The 25484-nt window shown below is 39.0% G+C and overlaps 1 protein-coding gene across 2 annotated transcripts in view; it reads left to right on the top strand.

Annotated features, from left to right (window-relative positions):
• Positions 1-561: 561 nt before the first annotated feature.
• The window catches only part of pcdh19 (protocadherin 19), a 96431-nt gene continuing 71508 nt past the window's right edge, over positions 562-25484 (top strand). Inside the window, exons 1-2 of one of the 2 annotated variants that reach the window (XM_063000544.1) lie at positions 562-2702; positions 8518-8845. In XM_063000544.1, coding sequence (XP_062856614.1) covers positions 571-2702; positions 8518-8845 — 2460 coding nt within the window. In that variant the 5' untranslated portion in view covers positions 562-570. Of the gene's footprint in view, positions 2703-8499; positions 8846-25484 lie in introns of both variants that reach the window. The other variant, XM_063000543.1, reaches the window with a different exon arrangement.

Genomic DNA, 25484 nt, shown 5'->3' with positions numbered 1-25484 from the left:
TTGTGTGACTTGTTTATAAACAGCCCTGGATGTGGATTTCGTTGCGCTTCGGTGGATGTGTTTTGATACGCGCGCTAATTGCGGACTGTAGAGGAGCTGCATCCTTATCCTTATCTGAGAAGAATATGCGCTTTGGCTCTAACCTGTGCTCAGAAAGCCTAATTCAACAGGACAGGATGTGCGTGCTTCGATAAACACAGTGATGCGACTGAATACATGAATACATGGAATGGATCATTTCCGATTTTTTTCCCAGTATTATTTATAACTTCTGAACCTTGGTGGTTTTTCTCAGTGGAACAAAATGCTCCGTCTATTGTATTGCGTTGCGACGCGCAATCGTTTTAAATAATAATACTAATAATGCATTAGCATGTTTTATGATGATGCAAATGTATAATCACGTCCAAACAGAGCGTTAAGGTAACTGAAAGTTAAGTTTAACACAAGACGGACAAGAATATGTGTCGGATTTGGTTCTGTATGTCCATTGCGCAATTTCTGCCTGTAGTCGCTGATGCAAATAATTGACACAGTAAGTCATCAACAGGTTTTCTCTTCTCCAAAGACATGGATTTCGTACCAGCGATTGTGTTCTTTGTGGCGTGCTGGATCGGCACCGGTGCAGTTTTCAATCTTAAGTACACAGTGGAGGAAGAACTGCGCGCAGGAACCAAGATCGCCAACGTGACCGCGGATGCCAAAGTGGCTGGATTTGCGCTGGGAAGCCGACAACCTTATTTGCGCGTGATCTCCAATTCCGAGCCACGATGGGTGAACCTGAGCCCGGCAGGACTTCTTATCACTAAGCAGAAAATCGATCGCGATGCTGTTTGTCGGCAGATGCCAAAGTGCGTGATTTCTTTAGAGGTGATGTCTAACTCTATGGAGATCTGCGCGATTAAAATCGAAATCTTGGACATAAATGATAACGCGCCTCGATTCCCGACCAGCCATATCGAGATCGAAATTTCGGAAAACGCTGCTCCGGGTACGCGGTTCCCTCTAGAGGGGGCGAGCGATCCGGACGCCGGAAGCAATGGCGTACAGACCTACACGATCACCCCGAATGATATCTTCGGCTTGGAGATCAAGACTAGAGGAGATGGATCTAAAATCGCCGAGCTGGTTGTGGAAAAGACTCTGGATAGGGAGACGCAGCCTCATTACACGTTTGAGATAACAGCCGAGGATGGTGGAGACCCCCCAAAGACTGGCAATGTCCAACTTAATATTAAAGTTATAGACTCAAACGATAATAATCCTGTTTTTGATGAGCCAGTCTACAGTGTTAACGTGATGGAGAATTCTCAGTTAAATACATTAGTAATAGACTTAAACGCTACGGATCCTGACGAAGGGACAAATGGTGAAGTTGTTTATTCCTTTAATAATTTTGTTTCCAACCTAACTAAGCAGATGTTCAAAATCGATCCCAAAACCGGTGTCATAACAGTGAACGGGATTCTAGATCATGAAGAAATGCATGTGCATGAAATAGATGTTCAAGCCAAAGATCTGGGTCCTAATTCCATCCCTGCTCACTGCAAAGTTATAGTCAATGTCATAGATGTCAATGACAATGCACCTGAAATTAAACTTTTGTCAGAGAACAGTGAAATGGTTGAGGTGAGTGAGAACGCACCTCTTGGATATGTCATTGCCCTTGTCAGAGTATCAGACAATGACTCGGGTGCAAACGGCAAAGTCCAGTGCAGACTGCAGGGCAATGTGCCATTCAGACTTAATGAGTTTGAAAGCTTCTCCACCTTACTTGTTGATGGCAGACTAGACAGGGAGCAGAGAGATATGTACAATCTGACCATCTTGGCAGAGGATAGTGGGTATCCCCCACTAAGAAGTTCAAAATCATTTGCTGTTAAAGTTACAGATGAAAATGATAACCCTCCATATTTTACAAAGCCACATTACCAAGCAATGGTTCTGGAAAACAACGTTCCAGGTGCATTTCTTCTTTCAGTCTCTGCTAGAGACCCTGATCTGGGAATGAATGGCACAGTATCCTACGAAATTATCAACTCTGAGGTGCGTGGAATGTCTGTAGAGTCATATGTCACTGTAAATTCAAATGGAGAAATTTATGGAGTCAGGGCTTTTAATCATGAAGACACTCGAACATTTGAATTTAAGGTCTCAGCAAAAGATGGAGGAGATCCCTCATTAACAAGCAACGCGACCGTTCGAATTGTCGTACTGGATGTAAATGACAACACACCTGTAATGACGACCCCACCACTGGTTAATGGCACTGCTGAGGTGTCCATCCCAAAAAATGCTGGAGTTGGTTATCTGGTTACTCAGATAAAGGCCGATGACTATGATGAGGGAGAAAACGGAAGGCTGACGTATTCCATCTCAGAGGGAGACATGGCCTACTTTGAAATCGATCAGATTAATGGGGAGGTGCGAACTACAAAAATATTTGGAGAAAGCGCCAAGCCCTCCTATCAGATCACAGTCGTAGCTCACGACCATGGTCAAACATCTTTATCTGCTTCTGCTTATATTGTCGTCTATCTCTCTCCGGACCTTAACACCCAGGAGCAAATTGGACCCGTGAACCTGTCCTTGATTTTCATCATCGCTTTGGGCTCCATTGCTGCTATCCTGTTTGTTACAATGATCTTCGTGGCAGTCAAATGCAAGAGGGATAACAAAGAAATTCGCACATACAACTGCAGGTACCTAAACCATTTCTGAACACACTCTCATAAAGGTGCTAAAAAGGTTATTTTCTGTGTTGACATAAAATATCCACTTTTGGCTCATTCACATTCCTTTTTTTATTCAAGAATTAATCATTCAGTAGTATAGTGGTATTGAACTTGTTTAAAGGACTATCCATTAAAATGTTTTGGTTCTTCTATACAGCATTTATGTTACTAACATTTTTAGCACCTGCTTTTTTTAGTGTCTAGTCACTTTTTAATTACGTTGTTTAGTGTTAATTATAGTGACACAATTATTGAATGATTATGAGTCTTTTGTTTAGTTTGACTGGCTGTGAAATTTGCTGTGATTTTGTGTGGATGTAACTAAGCTTTCCTGGGCTGCAGCCAAGCATTACCGTGGTTGAACGTTCTAATAGCATAAAACATCCAAAACAGACAATATGTGTGAACGTACTCGATTTTAATAGCGATAAAATAATAGAGACAAAAAATTGTCACGTTTACTTATTAAAAGAAAAAAGAAAATATTGGCACACAGCTATCATTTTTATATTGTGCATACCATACAATGCTGTATTATTTTTTAAGCCTATTTATCTTTTTGGCATTCAAGTACAAAAAGTATTACAAGAAAGTCCTACTATTGGAGAACATTGCTGAAAAGCTTGTCAACAGCAATTGAGATGTTAACAAATCCAGCAACAAACATTAAACCTTAAACATGAGACAAATCCATGAGGTTTTTGAAAGAATATAATGTAAAAAAATAGTATAATAAATATGTGCATTTACTTTACATTGACTTTCTAGACCTACTTTAAAAAAGTCAGACAGGTTTAGAACAGACATGTCAGGATGTATTAGAATTGGTAAACGCACATTACAACTTTAAGTAACTACAACTCAAACCCAAACTCAAACGTAGTTTTACTGGCATGACAAAATATGGACATTCGTATTACCAAAGCTTGGTAACATATTTAGGAAATATAATTAAACAATAAAGTAAAATCAAGAGAGAGAGAGAGAGAGTCAAGAGGGGCTGTATTACTTTTTAAGCCTAGTTGATCTTTTTGGCATTCAAGTACACAAAGTATTACAAGAAAGTTCTACTATTGGAGACCATTCCTGAAAAGCTTGTCAATAAAAAATAAGATGTTAACAAATCCAGCAACATTAAACCTTAAACATGACACAAATCCATGAGGTTTTTGAAATAATATAATGTAAAAAAAAAAATAGTATAAAAAATATAATGTGCATTTACTTTACATTGACCTACATCTTTAAAAAAGTCTGGCAGGCTTAGAACAGACATGTCAGGATGTATTAGAATTGGTAAACACACATTTCAACTTTAAGTAACTAAAACTCAAACAAACTCAAACGTAGCTTTATTGGCATGACAAAATATGGACATTCATATTGCCAAAGCTTGGTAACATTTTTAGGAAATAATTAAACAATAGAGTAAAATCAAGAGAGAGAGAGAGAGTCAAGAGATGCTTTATTGTCATTTCAAGACAATACAGTACACAGTGCAGACAGACAACAGTGCAATAAATACAAAAAGGCCTAAAATATATACAAAAAGTAAATGGTACTTGAGGTTGGAAAGCATATTTTGATATGCAGATAGCAGCATATGGTTTTTATAGCAGCAGAGGTGAGAGAGTAAGGTGCAAATTACTTGTGCAAATTGCAATACTGTGTAAAGATGCAAGTAATACAGTGAAAGTAGTACAATACAGTAGTTGTATGTATTGAAGTTGTGTGTGTGTCGGAGTCCATCATGTATGTATATGTATGTGTAGAGTCAAGTCAAATTTATTTATATAGCGCTTTTTCAATGAACATTGTCTCAAAGCAACTTTACAGAATCCAAGACCAACAGACCAAAAAAATATAATAAAAAATAAAAACAACAATAACAGTAGTAATAGAAAATATACAATATATACAAATTACAGATATACATACTGTATAAACTAAAAGTTTCTAAAAAACACATTAAGAGGTTGGGAGGTGTGTATACAGTACATACATACTGTACATATTCATACATACATGCATACATACACACAAACATGCTGCATACAAACATACATACTAGGACTGACTCGATACCACTTTTTTATGTCCGATACCGATAGTGCAAATTGAGTATCTGCCGATACCGATACCAATCCGATACCGTCATTTCTCCTCTCAAACAACTAAGCAGTAATAATACGTCTCAATGCACCATGGTTAAACTAGCTATCTAAATAACAATGCTCAGACTGTTAAACTAATATTCTAAGTGAATAAATACAGAACCCACAACATAGCCGCTCAGGTGGCGCAGAGGTAAAGTACGCTAGCACACCAGAGTTTCGAAGACATCGTATCGAATCTCAGCTCTGCCTTCTGACTGGGCTGGGCGGCTGCATGAACAACGATTGGCTGTTGTTTATAGGGTTAGGGGTACAAAGTCGGATCATAGGTCCTCATAACTGGTGAAACTGCGGCCCCTGCTGGCTGACTGATGGGGCCTGCACAGGGCTGAGGAATAATGCTGATGGGGGGTGTGGCCCTCCGTACACAGTGCCCGTCGGTGTATGAACTCGACTCGTGCAGGTGAAAAATGCAGTCTGTACTGACTGTACATGTCGGAGGGGGCATATGTCAGTTGAGAGGCATCCTCAGTCAGTGGTGAAGGGTCTAATCAGTATAGAGGACGCAGTCAGGGTAATTAAACACGGGTAGATTAGGGGAGAAAATTGGGGGGGAAAGAAAAAATTATAATAATAATAATTAAAATTATAATTTCAATATGAAATTCTAGATCTGTCTCAAATCTACACCTTGCCCTAATACATTCCTGCATACAAACTCACACACACATGTATTCATTTATTTATTGCTAAGGGATATTATTATACAGAAGAAGATCAAAAGCAAGTGTAGCAATAGTCATATTGTTAACATTGCAGGTAATTTGATCTACCTTAAATTACATTACAAAAATGTTAAATCTGTGCTTATAATTTTAAATTGAGCCTCTTGTGTGTAAATTCGTCTTCATTTATTCCAGATATCCTAAAGTGGATTTTCTATAATCACATTACTTCTCTATACTTCCATATTAATTACTTTAGCAAATTTAACTTGAAGCCATTGTTGCAGTTCCGTTCTAAACATCATTTTGTTGACATTCCTGTCACTGAAAGCAACATCACATATCGTCAGCCATATTATCAGTGATACGTTCAGTAAGAGAATAAAAGAGCATTACCATGCATTAGATCATGGTTCCAGGTTATAGTGTTATATACTATTATGTAATGTAATGTATATATTTTTCGGAAGACTGCAATCTGGTTGGGCAGAGACTATATGTAGATTGCTGTGGTTCACATTTCTTTTTTCCTCCCATGATATAGCCATAATTGAATCTGTCTGCTTGCGCAGTAGGGGGTTACTGAAAGTGCTTGATATGCTTTTCATGTGCTATAGTAACAGACTATTGTTTTCTACTTCGTTTAGTTTGCTCTCTCTCTGAAGTTGACCAGATATTTTAATGTGCTTGCTTTTATTACATAAATTACCATAACAATGCAGTTGCAGAAGTGGAAGATGCGGTATAGAAAGAAAAAGTGTTTGTTTAATATATTAAGTTATAATCTTACCTGTTTATTGTAGAAGTGGACAAAATACATTTACATTTATCACAAAGTACATACACCGATCAGCCATAACATAAAACCACCTCCTTGTTTCTACACACATTGTCCATTTTATCAGCTCCACTTACCATACAGGAGTATTTCGCTCCCCACGTGCATCAATGAGACTTGGCCGCCCATGGTCCTGTCGCCGGTTTACCACTGTTCCCTCCTTGGACCACTTTTGATAGATACTGACCACTGCAGACCGGGAACACCCCATAAGAGCTGCAGTTTTGTAGATGCTCTGACCCAGTCGCTCAAATCATTACACTTGTCCATTTTTCCTGCTTCTAACACATCGACTTTGAGGATAAAATGTTCACTTGCCACCTAATATATCCCACCCACTAACAGGTGCCGTGATGAAGAGATAATCAGTGTTATTCACTTTACCTGTCAGTGGTCATAATGTTATGCCAGTCGGTGTATACTAATTCAATTAAAATAGTTTGTTGAATGAATAGATTTAAGTCTATCACAAGTCTATAGTCTATAAACACAAATAAGTTGTTCCTAGGGATTTTCCTTAATTGAATTCTCAACTGTAATAAAATAATTAAAATTCAAAGTGTATATTAGTTGTTTCCTTAGTAAAACGTTCTAACTATATTATCTTATCAGCATCAGTAATCTTAGTGTTAATAGTACTGTAGATTGTCTGTCAGTAACTTCTCATTGTCAGTCGTTAGGAAAACCCACCCCAGCAGTTCCATTGTCCCTTGCCTCTCCCAACCCCCACAGTTTGAATAGACATGCTTTACTTTCTCAAGACTTTCCTTTGTTAACTACTATAATATATGATTAAGGCAGTGCTTTCAAGAACTATCTTTTGTAAACATCTGCTCTTCTAATTAGCAGAACACTTATCTCTGAATCTCTGAATTTTGCCTGTCTGTAAGTCGTTAATAAAATAGCACAATAACAGCACAAACACAAATTCTGCCATCCCTGCTTTGTGCCTGATTTAAATTAGAAGCAAAAATAACAGTTTTAGATGGCTTTCCTAATACACTATTATCACCTCTCTAAAAAAGGAGCAATTAAAAAAAGGGGAAAGTAGAATTGTACAAGCAAAAAGCTTTAAGTGCGCCTTTAATTACAAATAAAAAGTCTACTATCAGCCGCTCAGGTGGCGCAGCGCTAAAGTACGCTAGCGCACCAGAGTTGGGGTTTCGAATACATCGTATCGAATCTCAGCTCTGCCTTTCTGGCGTTTGGGTTTAAAAAAAAGTCTACTTTCAAATTATTAATAATAAAATAATAATAATAGTTTTTCCTTTTCAAAACAATAATAATGCTCTTAGGGAACCTGGCTGATTGATGGCGCCTGCGCAGAGTTGGGCAATAATTACATTTATTACATTTACATCATTTAGCAGACGCTTTTATCCAAAGCGACTTACAATTATGACTGAACACAGTGTTTTGAGCTATTGAGGGTTAAGGGCCTTGCTCAGGGGCCCAACAGTGGCAACTTGGCAGTGGTGGGGCGGGCTTGAACCGGCAATCTTCTGATTACTAGTGACTTAACCACTGAGCTATCACTGCCCTAATAATGCTGATCAGGGTGTGGCACTTTGTGCACAAGGCTGATCCGCATATGAACTCGCCTCATGCAGGTGAAAAGATGTAGTCAGTAGTGCACACATGTCGGAGGGGGCGTGTGTCAGTTGTGAAGCTCCTCAGTCAGCAGTGGAGGGTTGTATCGGTAGAAGTTAAGCGTAATGAAATCAGGGTAATTGGATACGACTAGATTAGGGGAGAAAACTGTGGGGGGAATTGGAGAAAAAATTCTAATCTGCAAATGATCATTGAAAGAAGAGAAATGTGAGCTGACATTTGGATATGGTTGCTTCCTATCCTGTCATGTTTGGTATCATTTGTCTCTGTGTGCTGTTGTGGTCTGGCATGTTTGCATTGCACTGCATGTTTGTGCCAAGTAAAGCTGCTGAGCATGGGACTGCAAACAAATCAGAAATAAAAGCTCCATTGGTGGTCAGACTATTACCAATGAGCCCAGGTCTAGCACTATTGTAAATGTTTTAACTGTGAGTGTTGCTGGTGAAGCAGGGCATTGCTTTATTGAGTCTTTTCAGTTTCTTTTACCTGCGCAGGGTGGCGGAGTACTCGTACGGCAACCAGAAGAAGTCAAGCAAAAAGAAAAAGCTCAGCAAGAATGACATCCGGCTGGTTCCTCGCGACGTAGAGGAGACTGACAAAATGAATGTGGTGAGCTGCTCGTCCCTTACCTCTTCACTTAACTACTTCGACTACCACCAGCAGACTCTGCCGCTGGGCTGCAGGCGATCTGAGAGCACCTTCCTTAATGTGGAGAGCCAGAACAACAGAAATGCGGCACCAAACCATGGCTACCACCACACTTTTACTGGGCAGGGCCCACAGCAGCCTGATCTCATCATAAACGGCATGCCGCTGCCTGAGGTAAGAGCCGCTTTGAGTCATTATTTTCATGGTGCATTGATGTCAAGGTTCCAGGAGTCAGTAAATAACTAATTTTGCAATGTTGGTGCAAGGCAGTCTAGATGACAACTAGGTTGCAGTTATTATTAATCATAAGCATATAGTTTTATGTTGGCTGATAGTGGGCATTACTGTTTTTTTTGTTTGTTTTACTGCTGGTTTTATGGCTTCTTAAGCCAGCTGGTGCACACTTTAATATCTGTTTTTTTATTTCTGAATGACTGGATAATGGATAGTAGATAGTGAATAGTAATGCATTCATTTGTCAACACCCAGTAAACCATTTTGATTCCTTTATGACCAGCAAGTAATTCTAAGCAAATAAAATAAATATATTTCTTGGCAACAACATGTGTGCTGACATTTATATCAATGAGGCATTACATTATGACCACCTCCTTGATTCTACACACACTGTCCATTTTATCAGCTCCACTTACCATATAGAAGCACTTTGTAGTTCTGACTGTAGTCCATCTGTTTCTCTACATACCTTTTTAGCCTGCTTTCACTCTTTTCTTCAATGGTCAGGACCACCACAGAGTAGGCATTATTTAGGTGTTGGATCATATGTTGCTCTAAGATCTCAATGTACTTTTCTGCATTAATGCTGCCATCACAGAAGTGTAAATGACCTTTGACAAGGGCACTGACACAGTCCCATACCATGACAGACCCTGGCTTTTGGACTTGTTGCTGATAACAGTCTGGATGGTCCTTCTCGTCTTTGGTCCAGAGCACACGGCGTCCATTTTTTCCAAAAAACACCTGGAATGCTGATTCATCTGACCACAATACACATTTTCACTGTGTGATGGTCCATCCTAGATGCCTTTGAGCCCAGTGAAGTCGACGCCGCTTTTGGACATGGTTAACATCAGGCTCCTTTTTTTGCACAGTAAAGTTTTAAGTGGCATTTGTTCATGTAACTCCGTATTGTAGTGCTTGACAAAAGTTTGCCAAAGTAATCCCTCACCCATCACCTGTTTGGAATCACATAATTATTTCGTTTTTTCACCTCATTACTATCCCTAAATTGCCCCCGTCCCAACTGTTTTTTGGAATGTGTTGCAGGCCTGAAATGCAGGAATGGAGGTATATTAACAAATTAAATTAAGTTGAGCAGACAAAACATTAAATATCTTGGGTTCAAACTGTCTGCAATCAAATAAAAATCTAAGTAAATGTAAGGAACACTGCATTTTTATTTTATTTGCATTTTCCATCCTGTCCCAACCTTTTCTGATTTGGGGTTGTAATTTGTTATGAACAGCAGAAAGAATAATCAAAAGAAATTGAAATAAAAAAGCATAATTAGGTTGTCCTGAAATATTTGAAGCTGGACCTTACTATGTCATTTAGCAGACGCTTTTTTCCAAAGCGACTTACAGATGTGACCGTATACAAGCTAAGCAATTGAGAATTAGGGGGTTTGCTCTAATCTACTTTTTATCCTCTGGGTCTTAGAAAATGCAGGATTAGATATGGAATAATCAGTGTGTCCATGCTAGTAATGCTATGAATTAAAAGAGTTGCAAAGACCATGCTAATGTTGTCCCAAAACATGGTAAGCAGACCTTGGAGGTTGGCCAAATTGGATTATTTCAGTCTTGTTTCTGCTGTTTCCCTTTTGTGCTGAACCCAAGAGTCAGAGCATCTGCCAAATTTATCGGCCAAGCTAAACAGAATCACAGCATGTCATTTCAGGTTCAAGTGTGAAAGAATAATAGTTGCTTAAATGCCTGAGGTTAAGTAAGGCCCCTAAACTGCTGCTCTTTGCAGGTGGGCCTGGCTCCATTAGTCTTTGTTAAGACTGTGATGATGCATGGATAAATACTGCAGTATGAGAGTGGAAGCACAGACAAACTGAGTAAAGCTATACCCTGCTGACTGTTTGCTTATATTATTATTAGTTAGTATACACCGATCAGCCATAACATTAAAACCACCTCCTGGTTTCTACACACACTGTCCATTTTATCAGCTCCACCTACCTTATAGAAGCACTTTATAGTTCTACAATTACTGACTGTAGTCCATCTGTTTCTTTACATACCTTTTTAGCCTGCTTTCACCCTGTTCTTCAGTGGTCAGGACCCCCAAAGGACCACCTCAGAAAAACTCTATCAGCATTGCTGTGTCTTATCTACTCATACCAACACAACACATACTAACACACCACCACAATGTCAGTGTCACTGCAGTGCTGAGAATGATCCACCACCCAAATAATACCTACTCTGTGGTGGTCCTGTGGGGGTCCTGACCATTGAAGAACAGGGTGAAAGCAGGCTAAAAAAGTATGTAGAGAAACAGATGAACTACAGTCAGTAATTGTAGAACTACAAAGTGCTTCTATATGGTAAGTGGAGCTGATAAAATGGACAGTGAATGTAGAAACAAGGAGGTGGTCATAATGTTATGCCTGATCGGTGTTTATACATTTATTAGATTTTCAGATCTAATGAATGATCAGGGAAGAACATGAATGAGTTGGAAGGTAGGATAGAGCGTACAATTAGGAAAATTCATTTCACTTACTCATTTTTGTTTTATGTGCATGGTTGATAAATTGACTTTTTCATATTCATGACTTTTCTAGAGATCTCAATTAAACAAGGCATGTTTAAAGCTGTGCTAATATATCAAGGCCATAGTCCCCGGCAGAACTTATATTAAAGTTGTTTATAATTCAGGTATTGGATGAACTGCATGGAATTGATAGCACCCTGCTTATAGAAGCTTAAGGAGGCAGTTCAGGTTTCAGAGTACTGAAACTGCACACCAGCTAGACAAGGGAATTATGAAATGTTGTTAAAGCAAATGTAATATTCCCTTAAGCCTTCAATAAAAGCACCTCTTAAGCTGGATTCCAGGACCTCTATTTGTCTCGGATGATGAATGAAAAATACCAGTAGAGGGGAGAAATAAGGCTGCTGATTGAAAGTGATGATCTCTGATTTAAATCTGTGGTGTCTATGCATTAATGGCTTCTGGATAGATTCCAGTTTTCTCATGAGCCATTGACTTGCTTGATATAGCCTCACATTTGTTTGCATGCAGACATCATAAGACAATTTGCTCCATCTGACATTGACAAACATCTCCTCAACCACAACAGTGCATATGTTCTTTTTTTCTCTTTTGAGCATATAAGGGCTGCCACTAACGACTATTTTACAGATTAGTCGATTAATCTAAGCGATTCATTTTCCTCCAAACATTTAATTCAGAATCTCATTTAAGCTTCTTTTATTTTAACAACAAACTGTATGGCACAATAATATGGCACAAAACTAAATTTAAACAGGGTTTATGTCCATATTATCGAATTATCAGGTGCTCCATATTAAACAACATGTGCAACATGTGCTTAAACAAAGCAAAGTGCTTAAACTTATAGCAGAAATAAAATAGTTAGAGGTAGGCATGTCTCATTAAATCCAACGTACAGTAACGACAGAATGAGCCCAGATTCTAACCTACACATTCACTCAAAACTTACTTCAAACTCTAAGCCATGTAAACAAAGTGGTAAGCGTTACGGCGCATTCACACGAGAAGCTTTTTGCGCTTTGAGTGCCGCGGCAACCGCAAATATCGCGAGCCCAAGTGTGCGGCGCGTGTTGTTTCTCACGTGAATGTGCCTTAACTGAACTCTTTAAAATACGGTATTCCAAGATCCATGAGCCAAGATTCCATGATTAAGAAGCTTAATGAAACAGGGGTGTAACAACTGGGGGGGGGGGGGCGCTCCATGACATGAACTCAACCCCCCCACCGCACTGCCTCCCCTTTGGCTGCACTCGCCAGGTAGTTATTATTATATTACAATATTGTAGCGGCGATATGTGAGTGACATTCAGCTCAGCCAATCAGAATGCAGCACCTTGTTTATACATCTGCGTTCAGACGTTCCGCAGTTAGTTTTGTGTACGAGACTTGCCATATGAACCCAATAGGTAGTTCGGTGCTGGAGCTAGGCAGTCTAAAGTGTTGTAATGCACATTGAAGTCCTGACTAAACAGTTAAAGTGAACGCTACCTTGTCGTGTGCCTTTATTCCCACACCTCCACCCCCACACGCAGCAAAAGACTCGTAACATCCGTAGCATCCCCGCCGGACGAGCAGCACTCACAGTGGCTAGGTGAGCCAACCCTCTACAGTAGCAAGTGGCTAATGCTAGCGGTAAAGTGCAGCGATAACGAAAGTAAAAACACGCCAATATTTTCTTTAAGTAAAATATTTAAATAAATACATGTACATACATACAATACATACTGTATATACAGTGAGGGATTTTGGGACCTGCGTGTATATATATATATATATATATACAGTATATATATATATATATATATATATATATATACACATAGAAAATTTGTTCTTGCACTGGGGCCCATGAGCTCCTAGTTATGCAACTGAAATGAAACAATATAGACGTGCAACAAAGCGCTAAGGCTGCAATTAGTGCTGAGGGAAATCATATGAATGGTTATATGAATGGAAACGTTGTAGAAATTAAAAAGGATCATTTATTAACATAGTTTTAAAAACGATGCATCGATTTAAAATATTGACATCGATGTATTTTTAGCATCGACGTCATCCATTAGGTAGACCAGTCGCGACAGCCCTAGAGCATATTTTGTCATTCTAAGTCTTTCTTTAACTAAATAGCCTTTCTTTAACTAAATACATTGGTGTGAGTATTTTTTCCATTGTGACATGTATAAAAATAGTGGCTCAGTATTCAGATATTGTTGTTTTTATTGTTGAAACCTGTTGTTCATGTAATTACATACCTATTTACATGGTGCACAAACAAACATTGCAGCTGTGAAATGGCCTATAATAGCATTTTCATGCCTTGCAAGCCTGGGCTTGAAAGCGCTTGACTTCACAAGGCAGGATTTCCCAAAGGTCCAGTCAAGACACACTGACTAGCATGCAGCTCTGATTAACTATGTGAGTCTTAGTCCACAAAAACACTCAATCAAGTGACTGCCTAGCTGTTATTTAAAGTGAGTTTTTCATTCCCCATTGATTAGATGGATGCTCTTAAGCATGGCTAATATTTCTTCAAGTGGAAAAAAGTTGCTGCCCCATTAGTCAGAAATAGCCCAAAATCAATTTTAGTGTCATAGACCATGCAGGGTTATTTAAGTGATGTAGTTAGCTCATGCAAATAAATTAATTAGGACTGATATTTGAGGTCATGCATTAAAAAGAGCACATTCATTAACACCATTACTTGCCTGCACACTTCCTTAAAAGTTGGGTCATTGTGTAAAATGCAGTGAATCTGTGATCTGCGAGCATATTGGAAAGACATACACTGATCAGCCATAACATAAAACCACCTCCTTGTTTCTACACTCACTGTTCATTTTATTAGCTCTACTTACCATATAGAAGCACTTTGTAGTTCTACAATTACTGACTTCACCCTGTTCTTTAATGGTCAGGACCCCCACAGAACCACCACAGAGCAGGTATTATTTAGGTGGTGGATCATTCTCAGCACTGCAGTGACAATGACATGGTGGTGTGTGTCAGTGTGTGTTGTGCTGGTATGAGTGGATCAGATACAGTAGCATTGCTGGAGTTTTTAAATACCGTGTCCCCTCACTGCCCACTCTATTAGACACTCCTACCTAGTTGGTCCACCTTGTAGATGTAAAGTCATCTTTTACTGCCATTTGAGTTTGTCATCTTCTAGACCTTCATCAGTGGTCACAGGACGCTGCCTACGGGGCGCTGTTGGCTGGATATTTTTGGTTGGTGGACTATTTTCAGTCCAGCAGTGACAGTGAGGTGTCTTTTTCACTCATACCAGCACAACACACACTAACACACGACCACCATATCAGTGTCACTGCAGTGCTGAGAATGATCCACCACCCACATAATACCTGCTCTGTGGTGGTCCTTTGGGGGTCCTGATCATTGAAGAACAGCATGAAAAGGGGCTAACAAAGCATGCAGAGAAACAGATGGACTACAGTCAGTAATTGTAGTGCTTCTATATGGTAAGTGAAGCTGATAACATGGACAGTGTGTGTAGAAACAAGGAGGTGGTTTTAATGTTATGGCTGATCTGACTTTTCTCAAAGTTTGTTGCAGGCATCAAATTCTAAATGCGTTTTTATGTACAAATTACAATAATCACCGACATCTTATTATATAAATCAAAAGAGCTGACAAAAGACAAGAACCAACCAGACACACAGCTGTAAAAAATAATGGTTCAAAATAACAGTGACATGTATCTCAAGAGCTTAAGGCTAATTCCCTGCTTCTAGAGCTGTCTCTCTCTTGAGAAGCTTTTATACAGGCTGTCCCTGAGGATCCAAAGCTATTGTTTTGAAAAAGCATGTTGTTAAACCTGCCTGTGGTTTATCTGTAGAGTGATACACAGACCAGGGTAAAACTTCAGCCAATTACACTGGAACTGTTTGCAAAGCGTTCTTAACAGCAAAGCGGGCGCCTACAGTTATGTGTTTTAGAATCTGTAGCATGTGCAGTGCTTCACAACCACCTGTGATACGATTAATACGATAAAATTTAGCAGATTATCTATCTGCATTGAATGAGCTTTAACAAAAAGATGCAGCAGATCCGATTCACTGAATCTCATTAAGGTGATAAATGGAGTGGAAAAACAGACTACTCACATTTTCTTTCTTGCAGACTGTACGTGAGGCTTTTGTTGTTGGAAATCTGTTCACGACTTTGCCAAGTTTTACTCAATGCTAATTGAAGTACTACTCCACCAGATGCTAACGTTCTGCTACCTGTGAAATTACCTCATAAATCGAGGAGTTACCATATGGGACTCAGTTTTTGTTAAATAAGTGGATTTTGTTGCTCAATAATTATGTATACAGAGGTTTAAATATATAGGTTGACTACGATGTACATACACTATATTGCCAAAAGTATTCACTCACCCATCCAAATAATTGAATTCAGGTGTTCCAATCACTTCCATGGCTACAGGTGTATAAAACCAAGCACCTAGGCATGCAGACTGCTTCTACAAACATTTATGAAAGAATGGGTCGCTCTCAGGAACTCAGTGAATTCCAGCGTGGTACCTTGATATAATGCCACCTGCTCAATGCAAAGCGTCGGATATAAAGCACGCCGCCACTGGACTCTAAAGGCAGTGGAGACGTCTTCTCTGGAGTGACGAATTACGCTTCTCCATCTGGCAATCCGTTGGAGGAGTCTGAGTTTGTCGGTTGCCAGGAGAACGGTACTTGTCTGACTGCACTGTGCCAAGTGTAAAGTTTGGTGGAGGGGGGATTATGGTGTGGGGTTGATTTTCAGGAGTTGGGCTCGGCCCCTTAGTTCCAGTGAAAGAAACTCTTAATGCTTCTGCATACCAAGAGATTTTGGACAATTTCATGCTCCCAACTTTGACTTTGTCTTCTATAGTGTAAAGTCAAAACTCCTTATCTGATTTGAAACTACAACTTTGCAGTTTAATCCAGTATTCATTCTCAAATGTCACACTGTATTGGTGTTCAGGCACAACATTATGACCACCTTCCTACTATTGTGTTGGTCCCCGTTTTGCTGCCCAAACAGATCCTTTAACTCCTGTAAGTCACAAGGTGGGCCTCCATGGATCAGACTTGTTTTGTTCAGCACATCCCACAGATGCTTGACTGGATTGAGATCTGGGGAATTTGGAAGCCAAGTCAACACCTCAAACCATTCCTGAACCATTTTTGTTTTGTGGCAGGGCGCACATGAAAGGGTGTATATGGTCTTCAACAATGCTTAAATAAGTGGTACGTGTCAAAGTAACACCCACATGGATGGCAGGACTCAGGGTTTCCCAGCAGAACATTGCCCAAAGCATCACACTGCCTCCGGCGGCTTGCCTTCTTCCCATAGTGCATCCTGGTGCCATGTGTTTACTTCACCTGTCAGTGGCCATAATGTTATACCTGGTGTGTGTGTATATATACACCGATCAGTCATAACATTAAAGCCACCTCCTGGTTTCTACACACACTGTTCATTTTATCAGCTCCACTTACCATATAGGAGCACTTTGTAGTTCTACAATTACTGACTGTAGTCCATCTGTTTCTCTGCATGCTTGCTTAGCCTGCTTTCACCCTGTTCTTCAATGGCCAGGACCCCCACAGGACCACCACACAGTTAATCTGATATTATTGATTTTTTTTGTTGGTAAATAATTGTTGAATTGTTTTTTTTAAACAGCATTCAAAATATAGATTTTAGGTAAAGTCTTAGTATTACATGAACATTCTAAACATGCTAATAAAAATAGAGGTGTCGCCAGCTTTTGATGTTTTTCCATGACAACATTAATGGGGCATGATGCAAAATAAACACACTCAAACTCACACTTAGGGCAATTTTAGTACCTCCAATTAGCCTGAATGCATGTTTTTAGACTTGTGAGAGGAAACAGGAGCACCCACGCAGACACAGGGAGAGCATGCAGACTCCACACAGAAAATACCTTGGCTAGGGAATCGAATCTAGGCCATTTACTTTTTTTGTACATCGATTTACCAGTCACATATATCTGTTGTGTTTATTTTTTTAAGACAAGGTAATCGTTCACAAGCTGCTTTGCACTCTGTTAGTCCAGTCGGTGATCACTTGTGTAGTGTACAACATCCTTTCAGTACCCAGAGACTGAAGACAAGTAATAAAATAGTAGTAAAATTTTTGTACCGTGCATTATCCTTGAAATGTTAAGTCAGTAAGTTAAAGTGGCAAAAAAAAGAAAAAATAGAGCGGTAGAGCACCTTGTGATGCAGGCTGAATGGATTTTGGCAGACGGAAATGGGAATTATCTAACAAGGTTACATTTATGATTCACTGATTTTATGACACTCGTTCCTCAAGTTCGTCCTGACAGATATACAACATGCAGTTGCATCAGAATAGCAGCAATTCTTACTATTTGCTCAGCTGCTAATGCTCAAGTGTGGCAACATTTAATCAAAATTATGTCAAGCAATCTCATCTGCTTGTAATCGTTCTAATGTCAAGCTGGCGAAAATAATGCCTTCATGGGCTCTGTAAAGAGAAAAGCCGTAATAATCTCCTTAACTTACTGATTAAGAGCAAAGTTATGCTCCAAGATGAGCCATTAAGCCGTACTGCATGAAGGCTCGGAAAAGTCACACAGCAGGTGGGCTTCATCTAAAGGCAAGCCCCCATCACTAAGCTATGCCTTTATATCAGAGAATACATTAATGTGGCACTATCAATAGCACTCCCTGTTGCAGCCAGTCTCTGGTCATATAAAGTAAAGGGAATAAAAAACCATTATGTAACACATAGCCCATCACCACAATTAAGCTGTAAGAGCAAATGACGACTGATGCCGCTGCAAATAAGATATCACTTTGTGTACAATGAGCCAGTACGAGAAAAGCCGCTGTTAGAACTACATACAGGAGATTTTAGACTTTTTTTTTTCTTTCACTTTCCTTACAATAATATTTAAGACACAAATAAGTTGTACCTCCTGAAAACTGTTTAACACTAATAATAATAAAAATAATAATAATAATAGTAATAATAATAATAATAATAACAATAACAATAATAATATTAATAATAATAGTAACAATAATAATAATATAATAATAGTTATAATAATTTTAACAATAATAATAGTAATAATAATAATATTAATAATAACAACAATAATAATAATAAAAATAAAATGGTAACAATAATAATAATAATAATATTAATAATAATAAAATAATAATAGTAACAACAATAATAATAACAATAATAGTAATAATATTAGTAATAACAATAACAATAATAATAATAATAATAATCTACCGGACGCTTGGGTGGCTCATTGACCGGCATTTACACACATGACCAGGCCCTGCAATGAATTGGTATCTCGTCCAGGGCATTACTGCCCTGCACTGGTGCAACCAGACCTGCTAATTGATAAAAAATAAATAATTTTATATAATTTTAATAAAGTTTTATTACTTTTACTTTTTCTTCGGATTATTATTGTTACAATTATTACAATTACAATTGTAATACAATACATTATTTCAGTTATTATTGTAAATATAATTTTTTTTAAAAGCCTAAATAAAAAGGAGCATTTATCACACTTATACTTAGTGTGATAAGTATTAGTACATAACTTCATTATGTCTAAATAAATTAACTATGCTACAATAAATGAGGTACATGGGTGCCACAGCAGGTAATTGCACTAGCCAAATACAGCTGGGATCCAGGTTTTAATTCTTCAGCAAAGCTATCAGCTAGTTGGGTGTCTACATACAGAAGCGACTGGCTATGTCTTGGATGGCTGGGGTTGTTTTATTGCATTGCGCCCAGTAATCCCTGACCAAGATAATGTGATGGTAATAATAAACTTAGTTCTCTGTAATGAATTTGGGCTAGACGTGACAAGAGAGGGTGGACACACACACACAGATGCTTAACAATGATTTAATAATAACAGAAGACAAGGCAAGGTTTTACACAAGACAGGTTAAAACAAGACAAGACACACTAATACATGACCTAAGCTAAATGCTAAACCTAAACCTTATGCTAAGGCTAAACACACATGAACAAAGCTAAACATAAACTAGACTAATACAAGACATGAATAAGACTAAACTTTAAACAAGACTTCTTAGAATGAACAAACGAGCATTAGCTAACTAACAAAAGCATGAACTACAGTAGAGCATGAATACCAAATGAACATGAGCAAGAATATGAAGCAAAATCAAAATAGTCTCTGCTGAGTGATCCACAGCTGCACCCTTATATGCCATGAGCAATCTACCTGGGATGAGATGCAGCTGTGGATAATCAGCAGAAGACCAATCATGATGAGGGGCTCCACCATGTGCTCCTGGAGAGAGGGGTGTGGCACACAAACAAACTCCAGGAGCACAGAGACCCGATTCGTGACATTCTCATTCTTGCAAAAATCTTGCAGGTTTTTGTTTTGTTTAAGACCTGCTTGGTTCACATTTTGACTTTCATTACAAAAAGCTCGCATTTGGAAGAGATCAAGATGAACAAAACATGTTTTCACACTTTCTCAAGCAACACTCAATGTGTGATATCGCTGAGATTTTTAGTGGGAAGATGCAACCAGTGAAAGCTTTTCTGAGAGAAACCTAAGCTGCTCAGAGAAAAATACAGTAAAGTCCTGCAGCAGAAAAATAACTTCATTAAATATTTTTTTTCTCTCTTTTAGCCTCTTTTCTCATTAACACAGATTTAGCTGCCAGCACTGAAAATGCCTGCAGTTAAATTAATAGGATAGAAAATGTCGGCCTACATTCTTTAACACTTATTACCAGTTGTTATTGCCACAAGCGGTGCAGCAAGGCAATTTTCAACTATGCCTTTTTATTTAATAAATAAATTAAAATAGACAACATTATAGCAGTGGTAGGAGGGGGTGTGTGAAATAGTTTACCATTATTTTAACACACTGTGCTCTCTACATACTTATTATTAATGTGCTTCAAATTTATTTTGGAATCCATAGTCAAGTCAAGTCAAATTTATTTACATAGCACTTTTTACAATAGACATAGTCTCAAAGCAACTTTACAGAATTCAGGACCAACAGACCAAAAACCCCTATTGAGCAAGCCAAGGGCAACAGTGGCAAGGAAAAACTCCCTTAAAATTACAGGAAGAACCAGAGGGGAACCAGACTTTGACAACATAATGATCTGTCACTTGTTAAATACTGTAAAGTGCCAAAGTGCCAACTTGGTACAATTGTACAATGGTACAATGGTATCAAATGCAAATGCGTAAATGAACACTCAGGTATCACAAATTCAAATTTTAAAGTAAAGTAAATCTTCAAAACAACTTATAATAATTGATAAAATAAACTATAATATACAATCATGTGTATTAAGTCTCCACATTTCACCTTCTCCACGTTTTATTACATTACAGACTCATTCTATAATAGATTGAATTCAAATTTTACACAAGATTGCCCACAATGACAAAGTGAAAGCAGGTTTAAATCAAAATGTAAAATATTATATGTACACAAGTGTGCACACCCAAAAGTGATGCAGTTTGTTTTTACTGATACTGCTTGAGATGTTTCTACAATTTAACTGGAGTCCACCTGTGGTAAATTCAATTGATTAGACATGATTGGGGATTGCCAACACCTGCCTATAAAAGGTCCCACAGTTGACAGTGCATATCAGAGCAAACTCCAAGCAATGGGGTCAAATGAACTATCTGCAGACCTCAGAAACAGGATTGTGTCAAGGCATGGATCTGGAGAAGGTTACAGAAACATTGCTGCAGCTTTACAGGTCCCAAAGAGCACAGTGGCCACCATCATTCATAAATGGAAGAAGTTTGGAACCACTAAAAATCTTACTAGACCTGGCCACCAGTCCAAACTAAGCGATTGGGGAAGATGGGCCTTGGCCAGGGAGGTGAGCAGGAACTCATGGGTCAAGATCCTTGTGGAGATCGGAGAACTTATCAGAAGATCAACCATCCAGGAAGCACTCCACAAATCACGCCTTTATGGTAGAGTGGCCAGACAGAAGCCACTCCTTAGTAAAAGGCACATGACAGCCCGCTTGGAGTTTGCCAAAAGGCACCTAGAGGATGATTTCGTAATTATTGGTGATTGTGTGTAGATGTTTGACGCAAAAAAGAACTCAATTTAATATAGAATGTGTCTGTAATGTAATAAAACATGGAGACGGTGAAAGGGGTGTGCAGACTTTCCGGCTTGACTGTAGTTGTAATTAATTGACTTGTTAATACAACAACTACAACTACTACTAATAATAATAATACAGAATGTATAAATATCATACATCTGTTATGCCAGATGTTATTTGCTGTAATATATGCCTGAGGTTTGCTCCTATCAGCTGACACCATGTCTTATAATGCTACTGTTTTGCCAGTTTTGCTAATTGTATTGACAGTTTTTAAAAAATATATAATGTCACAACAGCTTATGTTACATGCTAATTATCTGCCATTTACAATGATAACACTGTAACAATATGTGACATAAATGTGTATAAGCACTCATTAGAGCATATGACATGTGTGGCAGGTTTATGTTTATGTTTTTTTCATTGTGATGAGTGAGAGTCCTAGGAAAGTGTTATTATTAAGCAATACCTGCTAAAAATACATAATGTGTGATTAATTGTCAAGGACATTGTTTTAAATCTGCACTGGCTTCTAAAATATTAATACTGATATGTGCATTCTGCAGACAACACTGTAGTGCACTGGGTAACAAGGCACTTGAGTTGATGTTCACCTCAGTTTACTGTCCTTTCCTAGTCTGTTTGGTATTTTTCCCATGTACTTACTGTTTGTCTCTGTCTGTAAATTGGCCTTTTCTGAATTTCTCCTTGGTGTGATTAAATAAGTGATTGTATGATTCCCTGTCAGATGGATTTGCACCCTGTCCAGGGTGTATTTACAACTTGTCAATCTAATAGATGTTGCTAATGGGATGGTAACATAATGGTAATGGGATGGTTCTTTCTCTGTGGCGTTTGTATGTTCTCGTGTCTGCATACTCCGGTTTCCTCCCAGTCCTAAGACATGCAGTCAGGTTGATTGGCTAGACTGAAAGTTGTGTGATTGTGTGTACACTGATCAGCCATAACATTAAAACCACCTCCTTGTTTCTACACTCACTGTCCATTTTATCAGCTCCACTGACCATATAGAAGCACTTTATAGTTCTACAATTACTGACTGTAGTAATCTATTTCTCTACATACCTTTTTAGCCTGCTTTCACCCTGTTCTTCAATGGTCAGGACCCCAACAGGACCACCATAGAGCAGGTATTATTTAGGTGGTGGATCATTCTAAGCACTGCAGTGACAATGACATGGTGGTGATGTGTTAGTGTGTGTTGTGCTGGTATGAGTGGATCAGACACAACAGCACTGCTGGAGTTTTTAAATACTGTGTCCACTCACTGTCCACTCTATTAGACACTCCAACCTAGTTGGTCCACCTTGTAGATGTAAAGTCAGAGACGATCGCTCAACTGTTGCTGCTGTTTGAGTTGGTCATCTTCTAGACCTTCATCAGTGGTCACAGGACGCTGCTTACGGGGCGCTGTTGATTGGATATTTTTGGTTGGTGGACTATTCTCAGTCTAGCAGTGACAGTGAGGTGTTCAAAAACTCCATCAGTGCTGCTGTGTCTTATCCACTCATACCAGCACAACACACACTAACACACCACCACCATGTCAGTATCACTGCAGTGCTGAGAATGACCCACCAACCAAATAATACCTACTCTGTAGTGGTCCTGGGAGAGTCCTGACCATTGAAGAACAGCATGAAAGGGGGCTAACAAAGTATGCAGAGAAACCGATGGACTACTAAAGTTCAACTATAGGATAAGTGAAGCCGATAAAATGTGTGTAAATATGTGTATGTGTGTTTGCCCTGTGATGGACGGGCGACCTATTCAGGGTGTTTCCTACCTCTCGCCCAGTGAATCGAACCCACCGCGACGCGAGAATAGGATGAAGGACAATGAATTAATTAATGATTTTACAAAACGAATCCATAGAAAACTGTTCATTAGCTGTATATTATTATTAATAACAGTCCTCTGTTTTATTTGTTAAGCTAGGTGGTCTGTGCCGACAGTGTGGAGAAAAAAAATGCCTAATGAACAAAGTGATTGTCATCAGAGTGGAGTGTAGCTTTGGAAATCCATAGCAGGCAGACTTAATTGTGCATTGTTCATCCACAGAACAGGAGGCAGAGCATGTAATAAGCTGTAGCACTTACGCACATCTAGCCTAATGGACTATGACCATCACCAGTCCTTCTAGGGTCCTTTGCTGCTCCTACCATTCACCAGCCTTCCCCTCCCACCCCCCGCTACTACAATTTGTCCCGCACCCCCCCCCCTCCCCCCTCATTTCTAAGCACCATGCAGACCTCGGAGCTGCTTGCTTCCTTTCTTATTTTGTTCCTATGTAAGCTGATTTTCATGGTGCACTCTCTATTTGCAGATAAACAAATCTGAAATTCAGGGAAGGAAAAAGTGCTGATGTTAGTCATAAGATGTTGCGATTCTGTTGCTATTCGCTGTATTTTTCTCCCTCACTGATCCTGTTTTGCATTTTGATTATTGTATGGTCCTGAAAGTGATTTAAGTATATCTACGTTTCAGATTTTTTTTCCATATTCAAAATGAGATCCATGTATGTTTTTTTAGAGATGAGCTATAGAATAGGTTGCACACATTTACACCGATCAGCCATAACATTAAAACCACCTTGTTTCTACACTCACTGTCCGTTTTATCGGCTTCACTTAGCATATAGAAGCATGTAGTCAATCTGTTTCTCTGCATGCTTTGTTAGCCCCCTTTCATGCCATTCTTCAATGGTCAGGACTCTCCCAGGACCACTACAGAGTAGGTATTATTTGGGTGGTGGGTCATTCTCAGCACTGCAGTGATACTGACATGGTGGTGTGTGTTAGTGTGTGTTGTGCTGGTATGAGTGGATAAGACACAGCAGCGCTGATGGAGTTTTTTAACACCTCACTGTCCCAGCTGGACTGAGAATAGTCCACCAACCAAAAATATATCCAGCCAACAGCGCCCCGTAGGCAGCGTTCTTTACCACTGATGAAGGTTTAAAAGATGACCAACTCAAACAGCAGCAACAGATGAGCGATCGTCTCTGACTTTACATCTACAAGGTGGACCAACTAGGTAGGAGTGTCTAATAGAGTGGACAGTAAGTGGACATGGTATTTAAAAACTCCAGCAGCGCTAACACACCACCACCATGTCATTGTCACTGCAGTGCTGAGAATGATCCACCACCTAAATAATACCTGCTCTATGGTGGTCCTGTGGTGGTCCTGACTATTGAAGAACAGGGTGAAAGCAGGCTAAAAAAGTATGTAGAGAAACAGATGGACTACAGTCAGTAATTGTAGAACTACAAAGTGCTTCTATATGGTAAGTGGAGTTGATTAAATGGACAGTGTGTGTAGAAACCAGGAGGTGGTTTTAATGTTATGGCTGATCAGTGTATATAGGTTAAAATAAGGACAAAAGACAACCTGTATTAATAAGCTGTATTTATCAAACATCTGGAGTGCAGAAAAGGTTAAGAAAACGAATGGTGTACAAGATGGCTGTCCTTGCACTCCTGTCATGTTTGGCATTTAATGTTCTATGGTCAGAAAGCCAGATTTAATAAATACGATCTGCTCTGATTCGCTGCCCTGTTTCTGAACTATGTGATTTGAGAGGAGGCTGTGGCCTCCTTGGCTACACACAGACGAGGCACCGCTAGAAAAGTGATCGATTATGTAACAGGGCTTGACGCTTGATCAAGAATGGAAATAGAACGATACTGTGGCTAAAAAGCTATTAACAAAAGATCTGGACTATTGTGAATAAATAAGCAGCCAAATGATTAGAAACAAAGTAAAAGATTTAAGACGTTAACATCTGCAGCCCACAACTGAGAAACTGGACAGAAAAGGGATAGTGCAGGAATGAGAACTAGATGTCAC

This window comes from Trichomycterus rosablanca, chromosome 8, assembly GCF_030014385.1.
Source record: "Trichomycterus rosablanca isolate fTriRos1 chromosome 8, fTriRos1.hap1, whole genome shotgun sequence".
Classification (NCBI taxonomy): Eukaryota; Metazoa; Chordata; class Actinopteri; order Siluriformes; family Trichomycteridae; genus Trichomycterus; species Trichomycterus rosablanca.
Note: the sequence above shows the minus strand (reverse complement) of the source record. Positions and strands in the feature narration are given on the sequence as shown.